This window comes from Mycetomoellerius zeteki, unplaced genomic scaffold, assembly GCF_001594055.1.
Source record: "Mycetomoellerius zeteki isolate Tzet28-1 unplaced genomic scaffold, Tzet1.0 scaffold47, whole genome shotgun sequence".
Classification (NCBI taxonomy): domain Eukaryota; kingdom Metazoa; phylum Arthropoda; class Insecta; order Hymenoptera; family Formicidae; genus Mycetomoellerius; species Mycetomoellerius zeteki.
Genome location: NW_017257468.1, coordinates 392,778 through 416,011, shown reverse-complemented (window position 1 = coordinate 416,011; position 23,234 = coordinate 392,778). Strand labels below are relative to the sequence as shown.

The window sequence follows — 23,234 nt, the reverse complement described above, 5'->3', positions numbered from 1 at the left end:
GATAAAAATGTAATTAATGTATGTAAGTGTGTAAATATAATTGATGGTCGAAACATATTGTATAAAATAGTGTTGAGAGATAGTGCTTTAACTTACAATTAATGATAGAAAAGGTCGAACGGCTTATGACGAACGCCATGATCGTTATCGATGATTTATTATCACGAATATACAAGCACGAATGCAAAGTGTCGATATTCTCGAAACAATCGAATCTTTATGAATGTGAAAATAATTTTGCAAAATGTTTTATTCGACTGCAGAGACGAGCTTGATCTGACGCCGAAAAGTACAACCAAGGTCGATCCGAGACCATCAGACCACGTCAGCGACCTCGAGAGCATCATCGAGAATCCAGATAACGTGAGTGTACGTTCGTTAAAATTGCCTCGATCCGTCAGTTCGCGTTCGAAGAAGCAGAGAAGAAGTTATCATCATCGAGAGGAGAACGTTTCAAGTGGTAAAATAAATAAAATGTTATAAATAATTGACAACAGCGTCAGAATTGGAGTTACTCCAACTAAATGTCTAAGTATTAGAAGACCTATTTTGAAATAGAATTTCGTGACAAAATTGATTTAAACAAAAGGAATACATTTGAGAATATTTTAATTGTAACTGATGCTAAGAGACTTCATGGGAAGTCCAAATAGATCTGAAGAAATCAAATTCTGTAAAAATATAAGGAAAGAGGCCATTTTACTATCACATTTAGAGTCTCATGTTTCCCTTTGTTTAAACAATTTTTCCCAGTTTATAAGTTGTCTTATTATTTCAAGTGTTTTTATTAAACTTAGATCAATAAATTATCATTTGCGATCAATGACTTGAATATAACTAAAAAATAAAAAATTAAAAAAAAAGAAAAGGGAAGCCCACTTTTTCCTCTATTTATTAATTACTTTATTGAATTAATAAAATATTTCTATAATATTTGTAAATAGTAATTAAATTTCGTAACAATACGCTATACAATCGTCACACATGGAATATATAATATTTTTTTTTATACTAGAGGTAATCTTTAAAAGTCACTAACTATACATAAACTTTATAAGATTTTTTTAATCGGAAAATTCTATTGTTGTGACGATATAATTTTAAGGTGATAATGCAATCGGTCTGACGAATCTTTCAACCGTAAGTTCCAATAAGAACTCATCGGATTCCTCGGATTCGTTGACCGGCGACGTGACGAAGACAGATGAGAAGAAAAACTCCTCGAGGATGACTGTCCGACAAGAAAGCAACCGGAAAGAGCGTGAGGAAGCATCGAACAGAGCGAGGGAACGCGCGGTGATAGATGTCATCGGATTGCCGGTGGCGAATGACGAGGACTGGCTCGAGTCGGTTAAATCTAATTTGTCGTTAGAGAAGAACGAAAAGAGAAGAGAAGATGTTTCCGGAGGAAACTTGGATCAACGGATTCCACAGGATGCCGAATATGTGCTGAAGAAATCGCACAAAGACGCATTGGTTAAAAAACACACGAATTCGAAAATTGCGACAAAAGCATCGAAAAGCTCTTTCGATAACAAAAGCGCGTCTCAAATCCAGAATGTATCGAAGACAAGAAAAGTGAGAGAAGAGAACAAAAGTTGCCACTCTTCGGAGAAACATAAAATTGTAAGTATTAGTGTTGGATATTTTTTATCGATCTAATGTCACAGTAGCCTCTGTCTTTTTGATCAAATCTTTCTATCTAAATATTTTTTAATTTATGCTAGATTAAAAAAAAATTTTCCCGAATTATTTTTCTATTAACATCAGATTATTAATATTCTTATAAAGATGTTTATCAGCATCTTTATAGCATAAAACAATTATTAAATTACTTGTTGAGAGATTTAATAAATAATATTACTACTCTGATTTATTTCTACTCATGATTATGTTTCCAAACCGAAAACGATTTTGGCGCGCGGTTTGCGGAATTAGATATGTAAATTCATATGAAAATATTTAAGCAACAAAATCCACTTTGACCGAATATAGGATGCTTCTTGTTTAATATTGTCTTTATTTTAAGATCATATACATTTTGCGATTAACTTTTACAAGACGGAAAAGTCACTATAGAGTCATATTTTGAGGCAAGAAATACAATAAAATGATGGATTATACAGATTTTATTTAAGGAAAAGCTAAAATATTTTAAAAATATGTTCTTATTTTCAAAATCATTTTAAAATAGACGCTAAAGGTTAAATACTAGATTCAATTTGGGAATAATAATACATAAATGACTCGTTGAAGGTCCAAGTGTTGAAATCGATATATTTGCAACGCCAAAAATCATTATGTAATGATTACGTAATGTATTTTGGCAAGAAAAGCCATTTCGTCATCTATAATAACGTTTTCAGTCTAATCATAATAGTCATGAACATAATTTCAAGAGAAGAAAGAAAGGAACGAGAATAACGAATTCGAAGTCAGCCGGCAATCGTAATAGCACAGGAAGTCGTAAGGAAGACAAAGCTTTGAGATTTGACGGGAAACAAATGCGCGGACTTCGGAAGCGGATTGTCGAACTACGACTGCAGCAAGAACGAGAAGACCTCCAGAAATATCTACACGAATTGAAGGACTTAAGACTAGAATCGGACTCTACTCGAAGCTATTTCAAGCCTTTGGAATTCCCGAAGATTGCAGAATTTACGCAGCCTGGTAATTTATAAATTTAAACAAAGAAATTAATAATTTAATAAAGAGCTCTAATGAATCTCTCTCAAATTCAAATATATACAAGAAAAAATGTACCCCCATTTGACTCATGGGGCTATTTGTCATTCGCTATTATTGTAAACTGAAGTCACAGTATGAAATAATTTCAAATAGTTGCAAACGTTTTAATCTTTAATGTGGTTCTCCTCAGTGAATTTTATATAATCATACACATCGAACATTACGATTAAAATATCACTTTAAAATTATTACAATTCTTTATATTTATGTTCTTCAATACTAACAATCAGAAAAACCGTAAGTTTTTTGTCACTTATGTCTTTTAAATATTCATCAGCGCTTAGAATAGACTGTCCTTCATATCTTTTATAATGTCAGTAATCATCCGTTATCAGATGGAATTGGCAAACATGAAGAATCATAGCTCCGATACCAATGTATTGTCTATTAACTATCATTTTACAAAATGTATCCATGACGTAACTAATGTAACAGTAATGCAAGTGTAATTATTTTTTTATATTTTTTCTTCAAATCGTCCTTTGATAAAATTATATAATAAATTAATTAAATAATTTAAATAAAGAAATCTTTTATAAATCTATCTTTATAAATATTTCTTGATGTTTACGATATCAATTATTAACGTTCGCTTTCTAGTTTGAATAAAAAGATTATTTCATTTCTCAGCGATAAGTAAATTATTATATTGTGTGTCTGTATATTTATCTTTAATTAAAGATCTTACATTTACATTTCGTACATTTTTCCTTTTCGATTCATTTCGCGATTTATGTCATTTTAATGAACGCGCCCGAAGTGGTGAGTCGTGCCTCGGCGAATACGCCGACAATTGCAACTCTAGCGATGAATAGAAGGAATCCGCATTGTATCGAAACAATGAGAACGTATAGACCGATAGCGGTGTAAAGTCGTATGACGAATGCATTAAATTTATTTTGCATTTAAATGGAGGCATTATGCACAAACACATTCAAATGTATTCAAAATATATTCTCAAATAGATATATTCTCGATTTTATATTCATGTATGTTTTGAAAATATGGAACGCATTTTTTTCCAGATACAGACAACTTGGAATCGAAGCCGAACGATCAGTTTCGGGAGAGAGTTTTCGCGATTAGGCGTTGGTTGAAGGATCAATACATCTTGTATCACGACTACTGTACTATGGCGCAAGCGATCAATGCCCACTACGTTCCCACAACATTGGACGATGCCAAAAAGGTAGGTGCCTTTCCTTTTCGATGTTATTTATCGTTTGTGTCACATTGGGATATTACTAGGCTTTATAGGCTTTACTAGTTGCGTAACGCAATAAAATGAACCGCACAATGGCAAATACAATGCTCAAGAATAGAGAATAATTATTATATTATTACTACTAGTATATATTAAGGAAATTTATATAGTTGAAAATCACATACAGTGAGTGTTTTATAAAAAAAGTTTTTTTATAAAACAGCCTTATTTGTAGAAAATAAACATTAATTAGCAATTTTATGAATATATTTTATCTTAATATAAACAAAAGAGTTTCGCATGTTCCTTGGATGGTAAATTTCTCGACTATACAAATACTTTTTGTGCGTCTAATAACATAATTTATATAAATAATACAATTTAATATTTTTATTATTATACATCTTTTTTAGATAAAATAATTTTGAGAAATATACAGTCTATTTTATTCTTTATCAATAAATTGTCATTTATAATGTTTAATTTTAAAAAATAAGGTATTTTTTTTTAAAGAAATCTTCCCTGTAATACTTTTATATCGGTATATTGTATTGAAAGGATGTTGCATTCTTCTATAAATTGGAGTTGAAAATTATTATTTTTCTTATAAGTATTGTATAATGGCGATTCTTTTCTTATATGCCCAATTATATAACAAAAAAAATGCGTTATCGAATTTTATTAAAGCATTATTGTGTTACACGAAGCATCGTAGGATTTCATTAAAAATCTCTCCTGAATGGGATAAACTTGGAACTTATTACGTCGCCTTACGTCTACGTCATAAATCGATGTTAACGTGTAAAATAGCCGGTGTAATCAGCGTAATGAAAGTATTGCATCTTCGTTGACGTAATGACGTCTAAAATAGCGAGCATGTGATGACGTTTATAAAGAAGCTGCGTCACGATATTCAGGCCTTCTTGCACATCGATTTTGCGTAATACGGTCAAAGGAAGAAGGGTCGGGGGAATTCTCTAACTAATCCAGGAAGCGCTTATAGGATGTGCATGTGTATGTAATAAACCCACAGATAAATAGGCGAGAGAGCACGTTACGACGAGGACAATGGGGATGCAATAAGGAACCGAATAAGGAAACGAATGCTTAAACACGCGACTGAATAACCGCGAAATTACCGAGCAAGCTTTTTGCCCGCCGCTCGAACAAACTGTCAGACAAAAGTCTTTTAAACAAGATAAATCGTTTTTGCTTGCAGACGATACGCGAGTTGCGGAAAACGACGATTAAAACCAGGTGACGTCGATGCGTCCACTTGAACCACCATATTATACGCGACTCATTGAAACTGTCTACGATCTAGTGTCGGATTTGGATGCTTCGAAATAGTAAGTAATTGATATTTATTTATTTTTTATCAAGTTATTAAAATCTTGGACAAAAGCATCAAGTTTTTTGATAAAAAAAAAAGACTGAAGAGTCATACGTGATTCTTTGTTATCTTTTATTTTACCTCAAAATTAACTTAAAATTCCTATATTTTTAAATCCTGAGTATTTAAACCTGATTAGATATTATGATACTTTTAATATCACGAGTAGAAACAATATTGAACTTATGCGTAATTATTTCGCATAACATAATGTGTTTCGTGTAACGTGAATTATATAATTAGATTTTTCCTACATTAATGTGGACTTTTTCATGTTATATCAATCGCAAAAGAAATGTGCATATTTAAGGAACGCGTGCCATAACTTCAATAACATACGTTTTACTTGAAACTGAAAAAATTTTTTTCTTTTTTTAATTAGTCTTTTTGCGCGTTAGAATCAGATAACCGTTTTCTTAATGAAATCAAAACCGAGGTTTCTCCTTTATGCAATTATATTATACTGACTGTGCAATATATTCGCGCTTCCGGCGTGTTGTAGGAGGGTGTTGTGAAACTTTGTGAAAATTATTCGCACATCATCCATTTCCTACGCAAATCACAGTATGAAACAAAATTGAGGCGCAATGGGAAAGATTATTAAAAGATAACTCAGACAATCCGTTTAAAGTATGAATAAATCGATTTTAGAACGTTTAAAAATTTCAGATCAATTTTAGGTCTGACTAGAAAATCTGGAAAGATAAAAAATATGTTACATATCTTAACATATTTTAGTTAACTTAAAATAAATTTTAAAATTAAAGTTGATCTACATTGATAGAAACGGACCCATAAGATAGTTACATTGAGAAACAAATAATGATGTTATTTTAACAAAATTAAGCGAAAATCAATCGATGAGATTAAATACAAGGAGTAAAAATTGCCATATTCGGTAAAGGCGATTCTTCATACCTAATAATATTTCTTGCAATTTTATGTTTAACAATTTTCTGTTTAAGCAAACCGTGCGTCGATTATTTATCTGTTTTGAAACACAATCCCAAATCGAAACTGGAATAATAATATCACAATTAAAATTACAGAATAGTAATATCACAAATGCCTTGACCGAATACGGCATATACGCGGAATAATATATACACGGAAAGAATTTTTTCTAGAGTTTACCCTGAAAATATGATAATCGTGGGGCAACAATGTATTTTCAAGAATTTTAACGTAAATCTTTCTCATTCGTTAATAAAACTACAATAAAAGTATAAAATAAATTTGATTAATTTTACTAAAGTGCATGGTAAAAATCTTTAAAATGTATTGTACCACAACTTCCATATTTTCGAAGTAAATTTTAAAACAAAATTCTCTCCGTGTACAAGTAACTTAAATATAAAGTTCACATGCATTAAATTTCGTACAAATCCACAAACGAAAAAGTACTACATTTTATGTACTGCTACACAAATATATAATACTTTTCAGTTATGGATAAATTAAATTTAATGTTTCGTTGAGATCGAATTTAGTTTGTGCAAGTTGAAACGTTAATTCATGACATTTTTAACAATACAGCAAGCGAGTGGAGAAGATACTTTTGTCTCCGTTTACACTGTTATTGGGCAAACGTCACGCTGCGCGTGTCGCCAGTGCGAAGGTGCGCGATAGTCGAGCGTCGGCTGCGCGGCGCGGGGCGGCGCGCTTTCATTGACGCGGCGTTTCTCCGGTACAGTCTCGTAGCAGCCTCGCGACCGTCAGGACGTAATCCGGCCGCCTTCCGAGCGAGCTCCGAGTCACGAACGTTCGCCACCGCGTTTTGCGTCCGGCCAGGTGCGGTCTTCCGCGTTCGCGTGGTACGATCGTAATTTCTCTGCGTCGGAGAGCAGCGGGAGCGATTGGACACCAGGGAGCGCCGGATCTTCCGGTAAGTCGCTCGATTTGCAATAATTCGATGGTGGGCGAAGTTGGGCGTGCTAAGGGTGAGTCGAGGGAGTACACGGGGATAATAGATCGGTGAACTCTCCCGGCGCAATATTGCGTGGGCGGGCGACGTGATATTCTTTTACTTTATTTGAAATTCATTGAGCGTTATTTTTCTCCGCGAAATCTTGAAGTTCGCTGAATAATAAAGCATGCGATTCAAAATTCTATTAGTCTCACCTGAAGTTGGTCGAGGAATAAGATGAATATTAGTAGAAGAATCTGATAATGTCCACACGGAAAGAACGATTTTGCTAAAATGAATTAAAAATTTAGCTGAATCTGTGGAAATAATTTTGTTGAACTATCAAAATAATTGTGTAGAAAACTCAATTATGATGATCAACGCTGCAAGAAATGACATTCTATAACAACCAGTTTGAGTGTACTACACTTAAACAAATTACTTTGATAATAATTCAACAAAATTATTTTCAGATCTGCATTTAGCTAAATTTTTAGATAAATGCTACTACAGCAAAATCATTCTTCTGTGCATTTGTTGATCAACGAAAATTTGTTATTCTGTTTTTTTTTTTAATCGTTTGAAATACTAAAAGAACTATTCACGTATTTAGATTTGATTTTTATTAAAAAATTGTTTTATTAAATTATTTTATTTAAAATTATTATATTTTTAATAGCACCAAGCGTTATTACTGAAATTCTATAATGATTGGAAGTAAGAGTAATTAGACGAGGGTGGGAATTTCCGATTTATAATTAAATTCGCTCACGCCCTCCCGCTTCGCCATAATATGTATATTAAAGTGCATTAAATAACGAACCCCACGATTATATTTCTTTGTATAAGTCTCGTAAGGCTTTTACTGAGATTACAATGTCGACTGAAGTACAATGAAATGAAAAGCAGCGTGAATATATACGCTGATTTTATGGAAATTCGCACAACTGCTTGAATGTTAAAGAGCGAACTTTAATTAGCGCGATGTTACTCGCCGGCCGAGATGAGATTTTCTATTGGTTGAAGTCAGAGAACGTAATTGTGATCGAAGGGGAAAGAATAAGGTTCGTTATTATCGATGAGAGTTTGAAAGTGTAGTGGTGAATAGCACGTCAGGATGTGCGAAAACATCACGTTAGACTTGATCGAGGAAAGCGTTTCCGACTTGTGCTGAACTTTACTTTCATAAGCGACACCATTTGATAATTTTTACGTTTCTTTGAATATAGACGAAGAAGAAAGTGACCAACATTATATAACATTTAAAAATTAAACAATATTTTCTATAAATATTAATACCCAGAAAGAACGATTTTACTGGAGTGTCTAAAAATGTAGCTAGATTCAGATCTGGAAATAATTTTGTTGAACCATCAAATAATTATATAGAACCTTCATGCATAATGAGTAATGTTGCAAAAAGTTTTGACATTCTAATAACCAGCTTGTTTGAGCATCCTATATAATCATTTTGATGGTCTAACAAAGTTATTTTAGATCTAAATCTAGTTACACTTTCAGACACTTCAGCAATATCATTCTCCTTCTCTGTAATATTAAGAAACGTATACACGAAAAGAATTTTCTCTTAAAATTTATCCTGAAAATATGGTAGTTGATACAATACAATTTTAAAGATTTTTTACTATGTATTTCAATAAAATTAATCAAACTTATTTTATATTTTATTGTAGTTTTATTAACGAATGAGAAAGATTTACATAAAATTCTTTGAAATATATATATTGTCTTACAAATATTTTTAGGATAAATTCTAAGAAAAAATTCTTTCCGTGTAGTTAAATTTTTAGATATTTTAGCAAAATTATTCTTTTCGTGTATTGCAGAAATTTGAGAACTCAAAGTCATATTGCCGAATCTCCTCGTAATTATTTTATAATTTAAAAATGAAATTTATATTTATAAAAATCTTTTAAATTAAATAACAATATCATTTTTATTATTATGAAACTTTCTCGATTACCAAACTGATGTTAAACACTTAACTGGCTGTGTCAATTCAGTCGAATGGATAAAAGTAATTAAATTTTAAATAATAAAACCATAAAAATTATTCTCGCGTTTATAGCCTTTGAATGAACGTGTAGAAATTTTAATATCAGTTTCTGATTTGCTAGTTTTCGTTTTTACGTGGGTAAAAATTTTAAGCGAAGAAAGGCGTGACTCGCGATGGCCGTAGGTTCACAAAATCAGAGCACTCTCGCTTAGAGCTGCGACAGTCGCACTGTTGGCGATTGTCTCTCGAGGTCTCAGGGATATCTATCCTTGGACGAGAGAATCGAGGCTGATGGTGCTCGCGAGATATACCGCGTTATCGATGCACGTGATTTGTCAGCCGCTCCGAGGTCGACGTGACGTCGATCATGCAGAGGTTTACGATCGTGCTGTATAAAGCCGTTTTCTAATATCCGTTTCTACAGAGGCGACCCTAATGCGAGGCCTTTCTCCGCGAATCCTGAAGAACGCAAGAATCGTTGTTCGAAATCGAAATGCGATGCCCGAGACTGAATTTCATATACATTCTGCATATAATTACAGTACTGAGAAAAAATGTCTGGTTGGATTAATTGGAATTCTGATTTAAAATGGACGAATCAGAACTTTCTAGTTAAATTTACTAAATTCTAGTTGAGGTAACCGGATTCTGATTGATAAAATCAGAATCTTCTAATTTGTCCATTTTTAATAATTTTTTTCAGTGAGACAATTACAGAATTTCACGTATTTACTTTATTCAAATAATTGACTCGACAAATAACACGTCGTAAAATTTGACCGAATATTTCTAATATTAAGATACTTTGAAATCTTGTATACGAATTATATAATTTATTTAACTGATTTGTTTTGATTTTATAGATAAAATGTTGCTTTCTATTTCGTTTTTTAAGAAATTCAAAATTCACGGTTTTGTCAATATTTTTCTAAAAAGCTATTTTTAAGAGACCTTTAACGGTTATAAGAACGCGGTGTGTAACTCCTGGTTGTCACCGTTAGGTTCACTCGCGTGTAACCTTTGACCTAAAAAAGTACATGCTCGACCAATCTCTACCCTCATTGTTTGCCCGTTGTACATTAATTTGCTCGAAGAAGGCCAAAAAAGGTTGTCCGAATGTTGCCTTTCACTGAAAGATCAACGTTAATCAACGCTAATTACGCTTAACTCAATTTCTGTTCAACACAATTACATGGTACTAATATAACGCCTTTACAACTTTAATTGATAACGAATCATATTAATTTAATGTTACCATTAATTGAAAGCTAATATTTTAGTTAATTAATCGAACATTATCATCGATCAAAAAGCAATGATTGGTAATTTAGTGTAAATTTATCATTTTAACAGCAAATTATTTATTATTAAAACATTTTCTGTTATAACTTATCATAATCGAATTATATAATGTATACTGGAAAAAGTCTCTTTGCATTAATTATAATTCTGATAAATTCAACCAGAAAGGTGTGAATTGGACACTTACTCGCATAATTAAATCTTTCAAATATTCTGGTCGACATAACCAGAAATTCAGTTACAATAATCAGAAATCTAATTCATTATATATGATCCGAATATGTTTTGTTGGAACAATCAGAGTATTTTTCTCAATATAGACAACATTAAATTAACGGTTAATTTATGTGTGCTATAATCGTGAATGGAACTAATTGCAACAAATTCATTCCCTGGATTCTGTGCATCCAATGCGTTTGCACAGAAAATTAATTGCTTTATATGTGAGATTATTTTTATTTCTTTGAAGTTTCTAAGCACGTGGCTCTTTAAAAAAACAAACTGCGACGCGATGATCATTTTTATCGAGTGTCATAACTAGCCAGATTTATTCACCCCGTAATAATGAATGCCCTTTCGCGAAAGGTTGCGCGGTTGGGTCAGAGATAGAATTCAGCCGCGTATTATTAGCTGCATTATGCCTCGCGATATCACGTTAATTATCAAGACGCCTCGTCTTTGTCCAATCGTCTTTGACGATCGATCGTTCGGTAACTCCTTGACCTTCAACAAACTCACTCTGGAGGGACTTTACACAGGGTCGTCGTATAGAAGAGAAAAAGCGACGTTTTTATTTGCGTCGCATCCTCGACCCTTCGCCGCAAGATTCGATCGATCGACGCGTGCGATGTATTTATAAACGCGTTCCTGAATGAAATTGAGGAAATACGTCGCTTGATCATATTATGTAGATGCATACATGCGCCCACGTCTATTCAAAACTATTTTTTCCTAAAAAATATGAAATTATGTCACCTTATATCGTTTTACATTTTTATAGATATAGTTCTTTTATTTTTAAAGCATATATAAATTAATAAAAAACATAACATTGCATAATTCAGTCTCTGAATAAAATACCTGCTTCAGAAAATCTTATTAAAGATGGTATATGTACTTACATTCATTTCAAGATTTGAAAGTATTGTATATTAATTTTTGTAATGTATAATATCATCAAATTAGAAACAATATTTCGTGTCTTTGTAATTCTAAGTACTTCTACGATAAAAATTTATTTAGTAAAGCAAATAGATTCAAAAGATTTAAAAGATACGATTTAAATCGATATTCTTTTAATAAATGACGCCATCGCGAGCTTGCATAATTTTCTCAGAACATCATCTCGTCTACATAACTATATCTTCTTCGCAATCAATGAGTTATTACGATATATTATGCCTCTCGTTTTGTCATTGGGAAAAATCTTCGCAGAGAAGAATCCTATCGTCTTATCTTCGCGTTTCTGTCACATCACGAAACAGAGCCTTGAGTACACTGAAAAAAATGATGTAGCAACAGCATTATCTTAATTGAAAATAATTTCGTTACTTCAATAACACCATTAATGAAACGAGTACTTATGCTTTTGTTTTTAATAAAATTTTATTTGTGTGTGTGTTTCACTAATATTGTTATATAAATTAACAAGATTATTTTCAATTAAAATAATACTGTTGAAACATTTTTTTTCATTGTAGAAACGCCTATCCGATGTCTCGAGGATCCATTGTCTTCCTACGCTCGTCCTTCTATCTCCTTTCTGCTCTCTTTTTTTTTCACGCACGAATCGGTCGTGGAAACAAAGAGCGTTGTGTTCTGAGTCGTGCACGGAAAGGACGATTTTGCTTCAGTATCTAAAAATTTAGCTAGGTCCAGATTTGAAAATAATTTTATTGAACTATTAAAATAATTATGTAGAAAACTCAAGCAGGATGAACATCGTTGAAAAAAGTTTTGATATTCTAACAATCTGCTTGTGCGTCATGTATAATTTATATAATTTGATAATCCAATAAAATTATTTTCGGATTTAAACTTAGCTAAATTTTTAAATTCTTTAGCGGAACCGTTCTTTCAGTATAAAGGAAAAAAAATGTCGCAGGTAAAGATAGAAGTCTGAATTTCTTTGAAAACAAGGTCTTAAGTATGTTCATAAATGTGCAATATAATTTATATGTAGAATATTTGATAATTTCTATCAAAGTTAGTTGAAAAAGAATGAAAAATTTAGGAAAGAAATTATAAAATGAAAACTGTTTTAACAAATCCGCGATTTACAAAAAGATCTGTCTTTTTATCCACTATCTTTGTCTCTCTATGAAGTGTCTCTATTAAAAGTAACGGTTCGTCACTTTGTGGCCTTGATGCAAACGAGTTTTTCCTGAATCTTTTGTAACTGCGAAGCAATATCATTTGCTACACTATCGTAAATGTGGCTTCCCTTCCGGTCAACGAAGCCAGCCGGATATTAGCGCGATCGAAATAGTGAGTCATGATCGTATTTTGTATGGGGTGCGTCCATAGGGGTGCGTATAATATCATTGACGAAATTAATGAATCTCCGGAGACCGCAACCATTCGGTGCAAACGATCTCACGTCATTCGAAACTCGATCAATACATTGGTTGATGATTCAATACACCAATCTTCATAATCTCTTCTCTAATTAGAAATATAAAACGCTCATCTGCTGCTACAACATAACTTAAAAATTATTATCTTTGTTTGCTTTTATCACTTGCTTGTAGAAAAAAAACGGAAACTTAAAAAAAAACCATATTTTAAAAGAACGTACTTTTATTCCTGTGTTATAATGATTCCAAACATTAAAATTCATTTTCTGGAACTTTGTTTCTTGAATGGTGCTGTTGATGTAGCGATAATGTTTACGTAATTGTCACTCGACTTTATAAAAAAGATCCCAGACAACACGCATGAAGACATCTTTATGATGTCTCTTTCAGGTATTTTTTAGACATGTGTGTCTTAAAGACATCTTTATGATGTTTTTACGACTACCTTTTAGACACGCATGTTGACTGGGTCATTACATTTATTATAGAATTATTACTTAGTATTTAAAAGTAATAATTAATCGTTTTTAACTTTCATAGTTTAATGAACGAAATACATAATTTAATGTTCTTTATTAGTTTTCTCAGCTATTTAAAGACACAGTTTATACAAATAAATCTTAAATAATTTAAATTTTATGATATCTAAGTAACATCAAATAAATATATTTTTTAAACATTTGCTCAAGTCTTCCACATGTTGTTTATATGTGGAAGGCATTATACATCTTCACTCCTTCATAAAACACATTCTTTTTGTTCTGTGGGATTCTATTGCAATATTCCCGGCCTAATATCGAACTTTTAATCTGCGATACCTGTCTGAACGCGAATACACTTCGATACGTTAAGAATTAATGAAAATTGAAATCTCTGTCCCTCTTTCTCTCTTTCGAACTGCTAGCGCAACGATCAAAATTACGAAGCTGTTACTGCTAATGCAGCTCAGACAGAATGTTGCGACGGTTTAAGTCTTGGTCTGAAATATAAGCGAATGGGACAGCTGAAACGTTCGCTGGAAGCGAACGGTGAAATCGTTTTGTTTTTCCGGCGGACTCGGTACGACCCTTTCTACTTCGGTGAAGAATCCGCCTAAAAATACATGGCTTGTCGAGAGAAACGGAATTCCCTACGTTCTCTGTTTCCTCCGATTCGCTATTGAAACAATCGTCTATTACTGGCATCATTAAGAGTTCCCTTTTTCTTTATATATGACATTCAATATAATTGTATTCTACGATATATTGCAAGAAGAAATTCAATAGAATATTATAAAATTATTAGCATACTTTATTTTAATGCTAGATGATATTTTTCTTACAATTAATATTATATAGTCAGTCAATTATATAATATTATATAGTCAGTCTTCAATTGCTAGATTTTTAAAATTATAAGCTCGATTTATAAAAGTCTTTCAAAAATAAATTTTCTTTCAAAGATGAATCTTCTGCTTCAGGAATTGGCACTCGAATTTGCGAAAGTGACATTTATCGAAGCCTCGCGTTTTAGTACGAAAGCGAACCGCAAGGAAAAAGAGAAAGAGAATGAGAGAGAAGGCGCGAACGAACGGCAGAAGGCAAGGAAAAGGAAGAAGGAGCTGGAATAAGCGACAGCCATAACTGAGAGTGACTAAACAGGGATCACGATGGTCGATGACGCCAAGACGAAGCTGCGGCTGCAGCTCGTGGGAGCGTCGTTCGTTCCTTAACCGCCTGTTCCTTCGTTGTGCACCACGAGCTGCAACATGGAGTGCACACGAAGCGCATCGGAAGTCGCGCACTTTCTCCCGATTATAGATTCCTCGATGAATTTCGAGCCGATTCTTCATCGCTGAAAATTTTATGGAAGTCCTAATTGCGGATGCGATTAATTGGAAATTCAGAGACAATGAAAATACCTAATTAATCAGGAAGATAATTAATTGAGATATTAACGAGTCAATTTAATAGAGACAAAGATATATATTATTTTCGACATACGAAGATGTAATGAGATTTATTCAGAAAATTTTAATTTTTTTTTATACTACGCTTTAAATCTTCTATCGATCGCGAGTATCACTTTAATTAGTTTTTTTTTTTTCAATAAATCGAAAATAATTTAATTTTATATATTTTACGTTTCTGTAGATAACTCAAATGTTTCAAAATTTATTTCGGTAAAATTTTTTAATTATTATTGTCAAAATACTTAATGTGTGTTAAAAATTAGAAGAAAGTAGAACTCAATGACAATCTAAAAAACTTCTTGAATTTTTAATAAAAAAGAATTGTCTCAGCTTTGCAACAAGCTTCTTATTTATTTTTCTTAACAAAATTGATAATGTTTTCATAAACGGTATAAACGAAAGTAGACGTCGCACGACATAAGGATTTTAAAATTATACTCATCCCAGCACACGTAATCATAATTCCATGTCAAAAGGACATAAATTATTACGCGTAATGAGTGCATTCGTTATTTCTACTTCCCGTGCGAGAGATGAAAGGAAATGAACGTGTTGAGCGCGAAAGGCAGAACGAAGTTTCCGGAAGAAAAATATGAATTTCTTCGTTCGATAATTTCATTCTAAATGTAAATGGCATTCTAGCTTTTCTCTAATTACGCACTTGCATCGTTCCTATAATTTTTAATTTCGCACAGCCGTTATATCTTAATCGAATTTTGCACATTTTATCACCACATCTGCATCGAGGTGGTGTTGATATAAAAATACCAGGAATTTTAAATTTATCAATATTAATATGATGAAAATTGTATAGATATAATATCAGTGTGAATGGTGTTGAATTCATACTGATATCTTTTAGAACGCATCTTTTATAAGGGTTAGTTTATAATAGGCCGTAATCTGTTAACTTTTTCCGTAATTTGTAAAAATTGATCAATCATAGTCGAATGAGAGAAGAATAATCGACTATGATTGGTCAATTCTTATAGATTAAGGAAAAAGTTAACAGATTACGGCCTACTATAAACTAACCCTAACCATTATATTCTATTCTGCCTTCCTTTAAACTATTTGTTGTTCTTACAATCAGACTTATTTTTTCAGAGTCAATTCACTCTTATCTGTTTAGATATTTATGTCTAGATGATAGGAAATCGTTCGTGCATTGTATATATACATACATGTTATTTTATTCTGTGACTGCGAGAAATACAAAGTTGCAATTTGTACATCACGATACATGCAACTCGAGTTTCTATCCCGTTGAGGTTTCGGTCTTGCGGTTGCATTTACCGCCAGTTTTATGCGAGATTCGATCGTGTAGGCAGTAGTTAGGGTAAAGGGGGGAGGGTGGCGTGCTGGCCCGTGGACCAAGGTGATCCAGTGCGAAAGCGAGAGGCACACGCACCGAGCGAGGAAAGATTGACAGGAAAAAGAGAGAAAGAGGGACGAAGGAACCGACGCCGATGCGAAGAACCGGGGGATCACGGACGGATGATTGGGCCTCCACGTCATGAACGAAATGGATCGTCTATCGGTGTACAAATGTCACGGCGATCGGTCGGTCGAGGGTAGACTACGTGGGACGGGGAGGAATACCTGGGCAATGAATAGCGATAATTAATGGTAATTAGTGTCGAGAAAAATTCGCGGCGAGACTCGACGCGAGAAACATGCTGCTTGGAATTTATAATGAGAAAAAAATGGATAAAAGCGACGAAACAACTAACGAACTATCATTAGTAGTTTAAATAAATATTCGTTTTAATTTATAGTTGAATATCATTAAATTTTGTGAGTTTTTATTTATGGACGATATGAACGAATTTATAATAAATTCAGTCTTTTTTTAAAATCAATCTTCTTTTCAGTTGTTTGGATTCAATTAAAAAAGAACAAAAAACGCCATCTATCGTAAAAACGATTAATTTAAAAAATCTCGCAAGTATTTTATTATACTTTATTTGTAACTAATATTATATATTACATGATATTATAATAATAATGCACAATTTATACGAGTTTTCATTGTCTAAATTCTTTGGAGTATAATCTTACTCTAAGGAGTGAAAATTGAACTAGAGAAAGAATGGTTCAATTTTTAATCTTTAAGAGTAAAATTTCTTCAGAGTGACAATTCACTCTAAAAGTTTTAGAGAACAAAAGGTCCTTTTTTCACCGGCAGTCGTTTTCTCGAAAAGTCGGGTGCGAATCCGTAACGAGCGGCCGGTCATCGAAATGGGTGTATATATACCTGTGGGAATGTATTCACGGATTCTCTCTTCGGTTGTTCAGCCAGTGGAACTGGGAGAAACTACCGGACACGTCGCGCATCTTGGGTAACCCGGCGTCATGTCGTAATACTCGCGCCGCCGTTCGAGTGCAGTCGAATGTGTACAGTTGTATCGGGAACGATATATCTAGCATTAAAAGCTCTTTCGTTCTTGGTGAATTCGGTGTAAACGGGTTAAACAGGCTGACGACGGAAAAGCGACTCGCTCGCAATCGTGCGTAAAATAAAGCTAAAATTAAAAATCGTACGAACTGTTACTTTTAAAAATATTTTAAGGATGTGTCATCTAAAAACAATACTAAAAACATAAAAACTTCTATGTTATGAATAATTTGAAAATTTGTATAAAATTTAAGCACAATTTTCTTATTGATTTAAAAGTTATTTGATTTTTTTGATCGTCTTGATTCTTATGTGAAATCACGTTTTATGTAATATTACTTATACTTATTTGCAAATTTGATGAAGTATAATAATATTAAAAATTAAATCAAATTTTATACATATACTGATCAAATAATAAATATTCATGCAAAAGTTTTTGACCCACTTACTCGCGTTTAGAAATTATTGACTAACACTGCAGAAAAATATAGCCATTTTGCTGCATAAAGCATTTTAAGCCAAATTATTTGTTGTTTTGTTTTTTATAGTTGATTTCAGGTCGTTTGATTCACGGACTAATATAATTGTCAAAATTTTTTGAATGCTATTGGCTGATATTAACTAATTTTGATTAATTGTTTGACTACTTTTACAACTGATAGCCAAAACATTCTTAAGTTAATTGTTTTAGGCATTACGAGTTTTAAAAAGTATACCAATGCTGCAATGATATAAATTTTTTAAAACTAGATCGAGATTATTTGATAAATGAATGAATTATTTTGCATCTTAGGAGGAAAAGTATTGCAATTAAAAAAAATTTAATAAACACACATCAGAAATAAAAATCATAAAATTTTTATTTAATTTTTTGTTTTAAATCAATATTCACTACTCAGAATAAGCAAATAAATGTATACGCTTGATTGTTATTTTAAGATGCTATTATAATTCGCATAAATTTATGCATGTTTTCTATGCGGATATAATAAATCTCTGACAAAGATGGTATAAAAAAGTTAATAACAGCATAAGATGACGATAAATTATTATAATAAAAAATATTATCGGAAAGTCGAGAGGTTTCAGGTTTGAATCCTGGCTAAGGTAATATTTTTCGCAATAAGTTCTTTACCGAATTAATTTAGGGGGAATTATTTTCATATATAGGAATGTCAAAATGTTTCGGCTCCTCATCATATTTATATTATTAGCGTCTCAGATCGATTGTGGTCAATGCCTGAATGTTTCGGCGCACAATCACATCTAAGATAATTAAAATTTAAAAAATTAAGAATATATATTATATTCATAATATCTCTAACTTTGACCGCTTATTGACACTCTCAAACGTATGTATGTTGTAAAAAAATATCGTTAATTATGAAAATATGCTACTTATCTTGCTTTTTCTAGGAAAGAGTTCTAGGAAAAAATTTTCATATAAATCTATAGAAACCGATTTTGCCATTCTGCCGTTCGGAAAGTTTAAGGAAAATAATGACTCTCGGTCGTGTCCCAGCGCAGCGTTTATTGCAATAACAGTAAACCAATGGATAGAATCGGTTACTATCCCTCCGTTTTCATGCCGACACCGATGTGCTTTTAACGATTTCGTGATGCCGGCGTGTTTACAAATTTTATAGCTGCTGTATCTCGCGGTGCAACCCGTTATAAGACCTGGACAGAGAGAAGTGCGCTGGACGATAAAGTTATGAAATTTTATTCGTACAACCGGATTGCGATTATCTCCGTTATTATCTTTTGATTATGTTACACAATCTGCGCCGCGCTAGCAGATGCATTACGTGCAATTATTCCGCCGAGATTACATTAAATGTGTATTGATGTATTTGAGGTACTTGAATCGAACAGAAATGAAAAGTTCCAGATCGAAAAAGAACCAATTTCCGCAGATGTTATTTTCATCTCAGAAGGCTAAATGGAAGAAAAGAGAGAGAAGTAAAAGAGATTATAAATAATGTGTAATGTCTTAAAATATTTTTTGATTTATTTTATCTTCTCAAGAAGCACGATAATCTTATTTTTTTCTAACGTTCACTTCTATTAATGTAGATTAACTTTAATCTTGTGATTTAACTTACTTTTTATTTTATCCTTTTCTTGTGTTTTAGGGATTAAAAAACATAAAAAGTAAATTAAACCGAGATTAAATATAGATACTTTTTCATTTAGTTTAAATAATTGGTAAAACAAACGACTTTAGGGTTCCTTTAACTCGCTTGCATCCGAGATAAAAGCTCGTGTTCTCGCAGCATCCGACACGTGCGTATCCATGTCGACAGTCGCGGACGGTTCGACTTTGTAGCTTTGCCGCTGTCGTCGTCGGGATGCTCCTACAGCGTGCAAGATGACACGGGGACAGGCCAACGGGAATCTCGGCGCGAGCAAGGACCGACCGACCGCCCGCTCGCTGTTTGCGCGCCGCAGGTTGCATAACGGTCCGCGCAGCATCCAGTATGCAGTATCCAACTCCGGGAGAAAAAGGGACGCGCGGAACCGACACGCGTATACAGGGTGTCCCGCTTCCTCCTGCGTCGAATTATTAATCACCAATGCACGGAATCTTCGATTTCACGATCGCAGTTCCACGTACCTAATAAAAATATCGAGGCTTTTATCATTTGATATATTCTTTTGTTTAGGAGTTTTTTTTTTGAGAATCAAGATTAAATTGGAATTTTGTTTAAGCAAAGTTTATTCGAGATAACAAATAGTGAAAGTTTGTGTTTGTGAATAATGTTAAGCTTTCACTTAATTTTTCTTTCGATACTTTTTATGACTCGAAAGCTGCTTCGAAATCTTGATTGATACTACACTAAAAAAAATGTACTAAATTCTAATAAATCATTCGTTTAAATAATATTAACCAAATATTTACTAAATATAAAAATATATTTGTTTGATTCAGGAACTATTAATTTAATTTAATTATCACTTTTTTTATCGAATAAATATTTATTTACTATATAAGTAAATGTTTAGATGGTATTATTTAAATAAATATTAAAATTTAGTACATTTTTTTCTTAGTGTAAAATTTTTATCTGTTATAACTATCTGTTAGCAGAACACCGTATACGTATCGTCCAATTCTTGTCTCATCGATCACGTCAGACTTTACCGCCCTGTGATTTCGAGCCCTGTGTTTTACGCAGACATTTTATGGAAATGAATTCTTTGGAATTATATTTTTTATTATTTTTCTATAAGAGGTTTTATAGAGAAATAATTAATCACGAACCGCGATAAAATTTATCTTCGAAATGCATATATTCCGTGTAATGGTGAAAGTTCGCGTGAGACTAATAGAAATGTGTCTATACGTTATTAATACTCGATTTGACCTAATAATCACGTAATGAATATAGTCACGTGTACGCTCATGCATAATACTTGTTACATGTTGTCTCGTGCGATAACTAACCAGTTACTATATACTTCGTTTTGCAGTTTTTGCACATGTCAGGCCACGCGCAAAATTACAGAGCCATAGGGCCGTAAACGGTCATCGCGAACTTGCTTACCTTGATGAGCTCAAAATTGTGCTCGCGCGCACATTAATTAGCAAAGATCGCGATGACAGGGCACTATTACACGCGAATTGTATAAGAACAGGTTACTTATTAATTGACAACATTCATATTATGATTGAGTAAATTGTTAGTTAATATTATAACAATATTAAGAGGCAAATGTTAATATTATTCAAAATGAGTACACCATAAAAAACATTGATGTGGATTTAATACACCATGCGGTGTCTATATAATTTTCATTATTTTAGTGTTAATTAACACCATGGATTTTAAATCTACATTATGTTGATATAAACCAGGAATTATAAATCTACATCATATTGGTATTAATATTAACATGAATATGGTGAACATTATATAGATACTGCATGGTGTTAAATCCGACACTTTTTAGAGTATATATAAATTTAAGAAATTTATATTAACTTAAAAAAGAGATGTGACATTCGTGTGTGAGGAATCTTCTATAATTTATAAAAATATGCGGTTTGTATTTGCTCATATGGTATGTAATGTTATAGAATTTTCTTAAATTATCGGGCGGCGATCGCGTTGTACGGTTCGCTAATACGTCGTTTGCTTAAATCAAGGTGAAATTGCACACTATGGTGTAGCTCGATAGATTCATTATAATTCACCGGCCCAGCCGACCAGAACTTCGCGACAGTTCGTTAACATGGGAAACGGTAGCTTATGACATGGCGGAAAGCAAATTCACTGAAGGCACCTGTCTTTTTCAGACGAGGAAGACAGTGTTCATCTACACGCGACAGTTCTCTAATTATTCTTGCATGAATCGATGGATTAAAATTAATTAGAACGCAAGCTGCCTATTCGTAGGAAATCGAGACTTCATAGATGATCGAAATTACATTCTAAAAAAATATCGGTATGGATTTAACACCACGCGGTGTCTTATTTAATTTTCACCATGTTAGTGTTAATATTAATACTCGGTTGGTATTAGTATTAATAGTCGGTGTGGATTTAAAATCCCCGGTATTTATATCAACATCCTCCTGATGTGATTTAAAACTTACGGTGTTAAATCCACATCATGTTGGCGTTAATATTAACACCGACAGAGAATTATAGACACCACATGGTGTTAAATCCACACCAATATTTTTTAGAGTGCAGCATATAAGAGGTTGATGATCGTTAAGACGAATTCCATGAAGCGATAGCTGGTTGGCTCGTGGTCGGTGGACGATGATCGAACGGTACCACGTAGAGACGCACGACGACTCACATCTCTCTCTCTCTCTCTCTCCCTCTCCCTGTCTTTTTCTCTTCTCTTCTGTCCCTTCTCTTCGATCTTCCACTTGGCGTTGCATGTTACACTCTTTGAGTCTCTTTAAAGCCTCGTCTGCTGCTCTCTAAGGCGAGTTCTCTCTAAGGTCCGATTCCTCCGGCCACAAACGACTTCCTTCACGAAAGTAAGCGTCAACTGTTGTTTCCACCACCAGCTTTCCTCGGAACAATATCGTTGCGACCGAGGTGTTTGTCTCTACTTTCAATTAATCTCGCCTCGAGTACGTTGAACCACCGCGCGGCTGCCTCCACTTGGTCGCCATGCGCGTTGCGGCTAATATTCGACGAGATTAACGATACCTCTGCGAAGTGGAAGTCGTTTTATGCGCGATTTATTATGTCGTTACAGCTCTGTTAAAATCCAATGTCTTGTTATTTTCTCGGTATTTATTATTAGCATAAATTATTAGAGATTATTTTCCTAACTTACTCAAACTTTATATATCTTGATTATACTTTTCTTATTGAAATATAATAGCTCGTTTTATTATTGCTCATTATTTGCACAAACTGAATGAATTAACCAAATATTTTTGTTAGATACAGTAGAGTCCATTTATCTGCACTCCATTTATACGGACAAGTTTCATACTCATTTCTAAATGAAATTTGAACTCATTATTATCCGAACTATAATTCGGTTAATAGGAGCCCGACTCCAGTTTTGTGAACGTCAGCTCCTATTATTGTCGGAACTAATAAGTACTAATAGAGGGGAGAGTTAATGAATTTCTATTGTCAGAACCATTTGGTTATTACAACGGTCTTGTCACTTGATAAATTCAAATAAATAGAGTTCTACTATCATTTATCGTGCGAAAACAGTTGTTTAGATTTCAAATTTGTTTTATGGCGTTTAATT

The 23,234-nt window shown here is 33.1% G+C and overlaps 1 protein-coding gene across 6 annotated transcripts in view; it reads left to right on the top strand.

The window, feature by feature from the left end:
* The window catches only part of LOC108727054 (protein IWS1 homolog A), a 45,686-nt gene that overhangs the window by 2,461 nt on the left and 19,991 nt on the right, over nt 1-23,234 (top strand). For 2 of the 6 annotated variants that reach the window (XM_018454952.1, XM_018454954.1), the window contains exons 3-7: nt 264-460; nt 1,106-1,626; nt 2,367-2,670; nt 3,774-3,937; nt 5,172-5,301. In XM_018454952.1, the coding sequence (XP_018310454.1) occupies nt 264-460; nt 1,106-1,626; nt 2,367-2,670; nt 3,774-3,937; nt 5,172-5,213 (1,228 nt within the window). In that variant the 3' untranslated portion in view covers nt 5,214-5,301. Of the gene's footprint in view, nt 1-263; nt 461-1,105; nt 1,627-2,366; nt 2,671-3,773; nt 3,938-5,171; nt 5,302-5,847; nt 6,021-6,885; nt 6,905-14,605; nt 14,713-23,234 lie in introns of those variants that run through there. The other 4 variants (XM_018454953.1, XM_018454956.1, XM_018454955.1 and 1 more) reach the window with 4 other exon arrangements.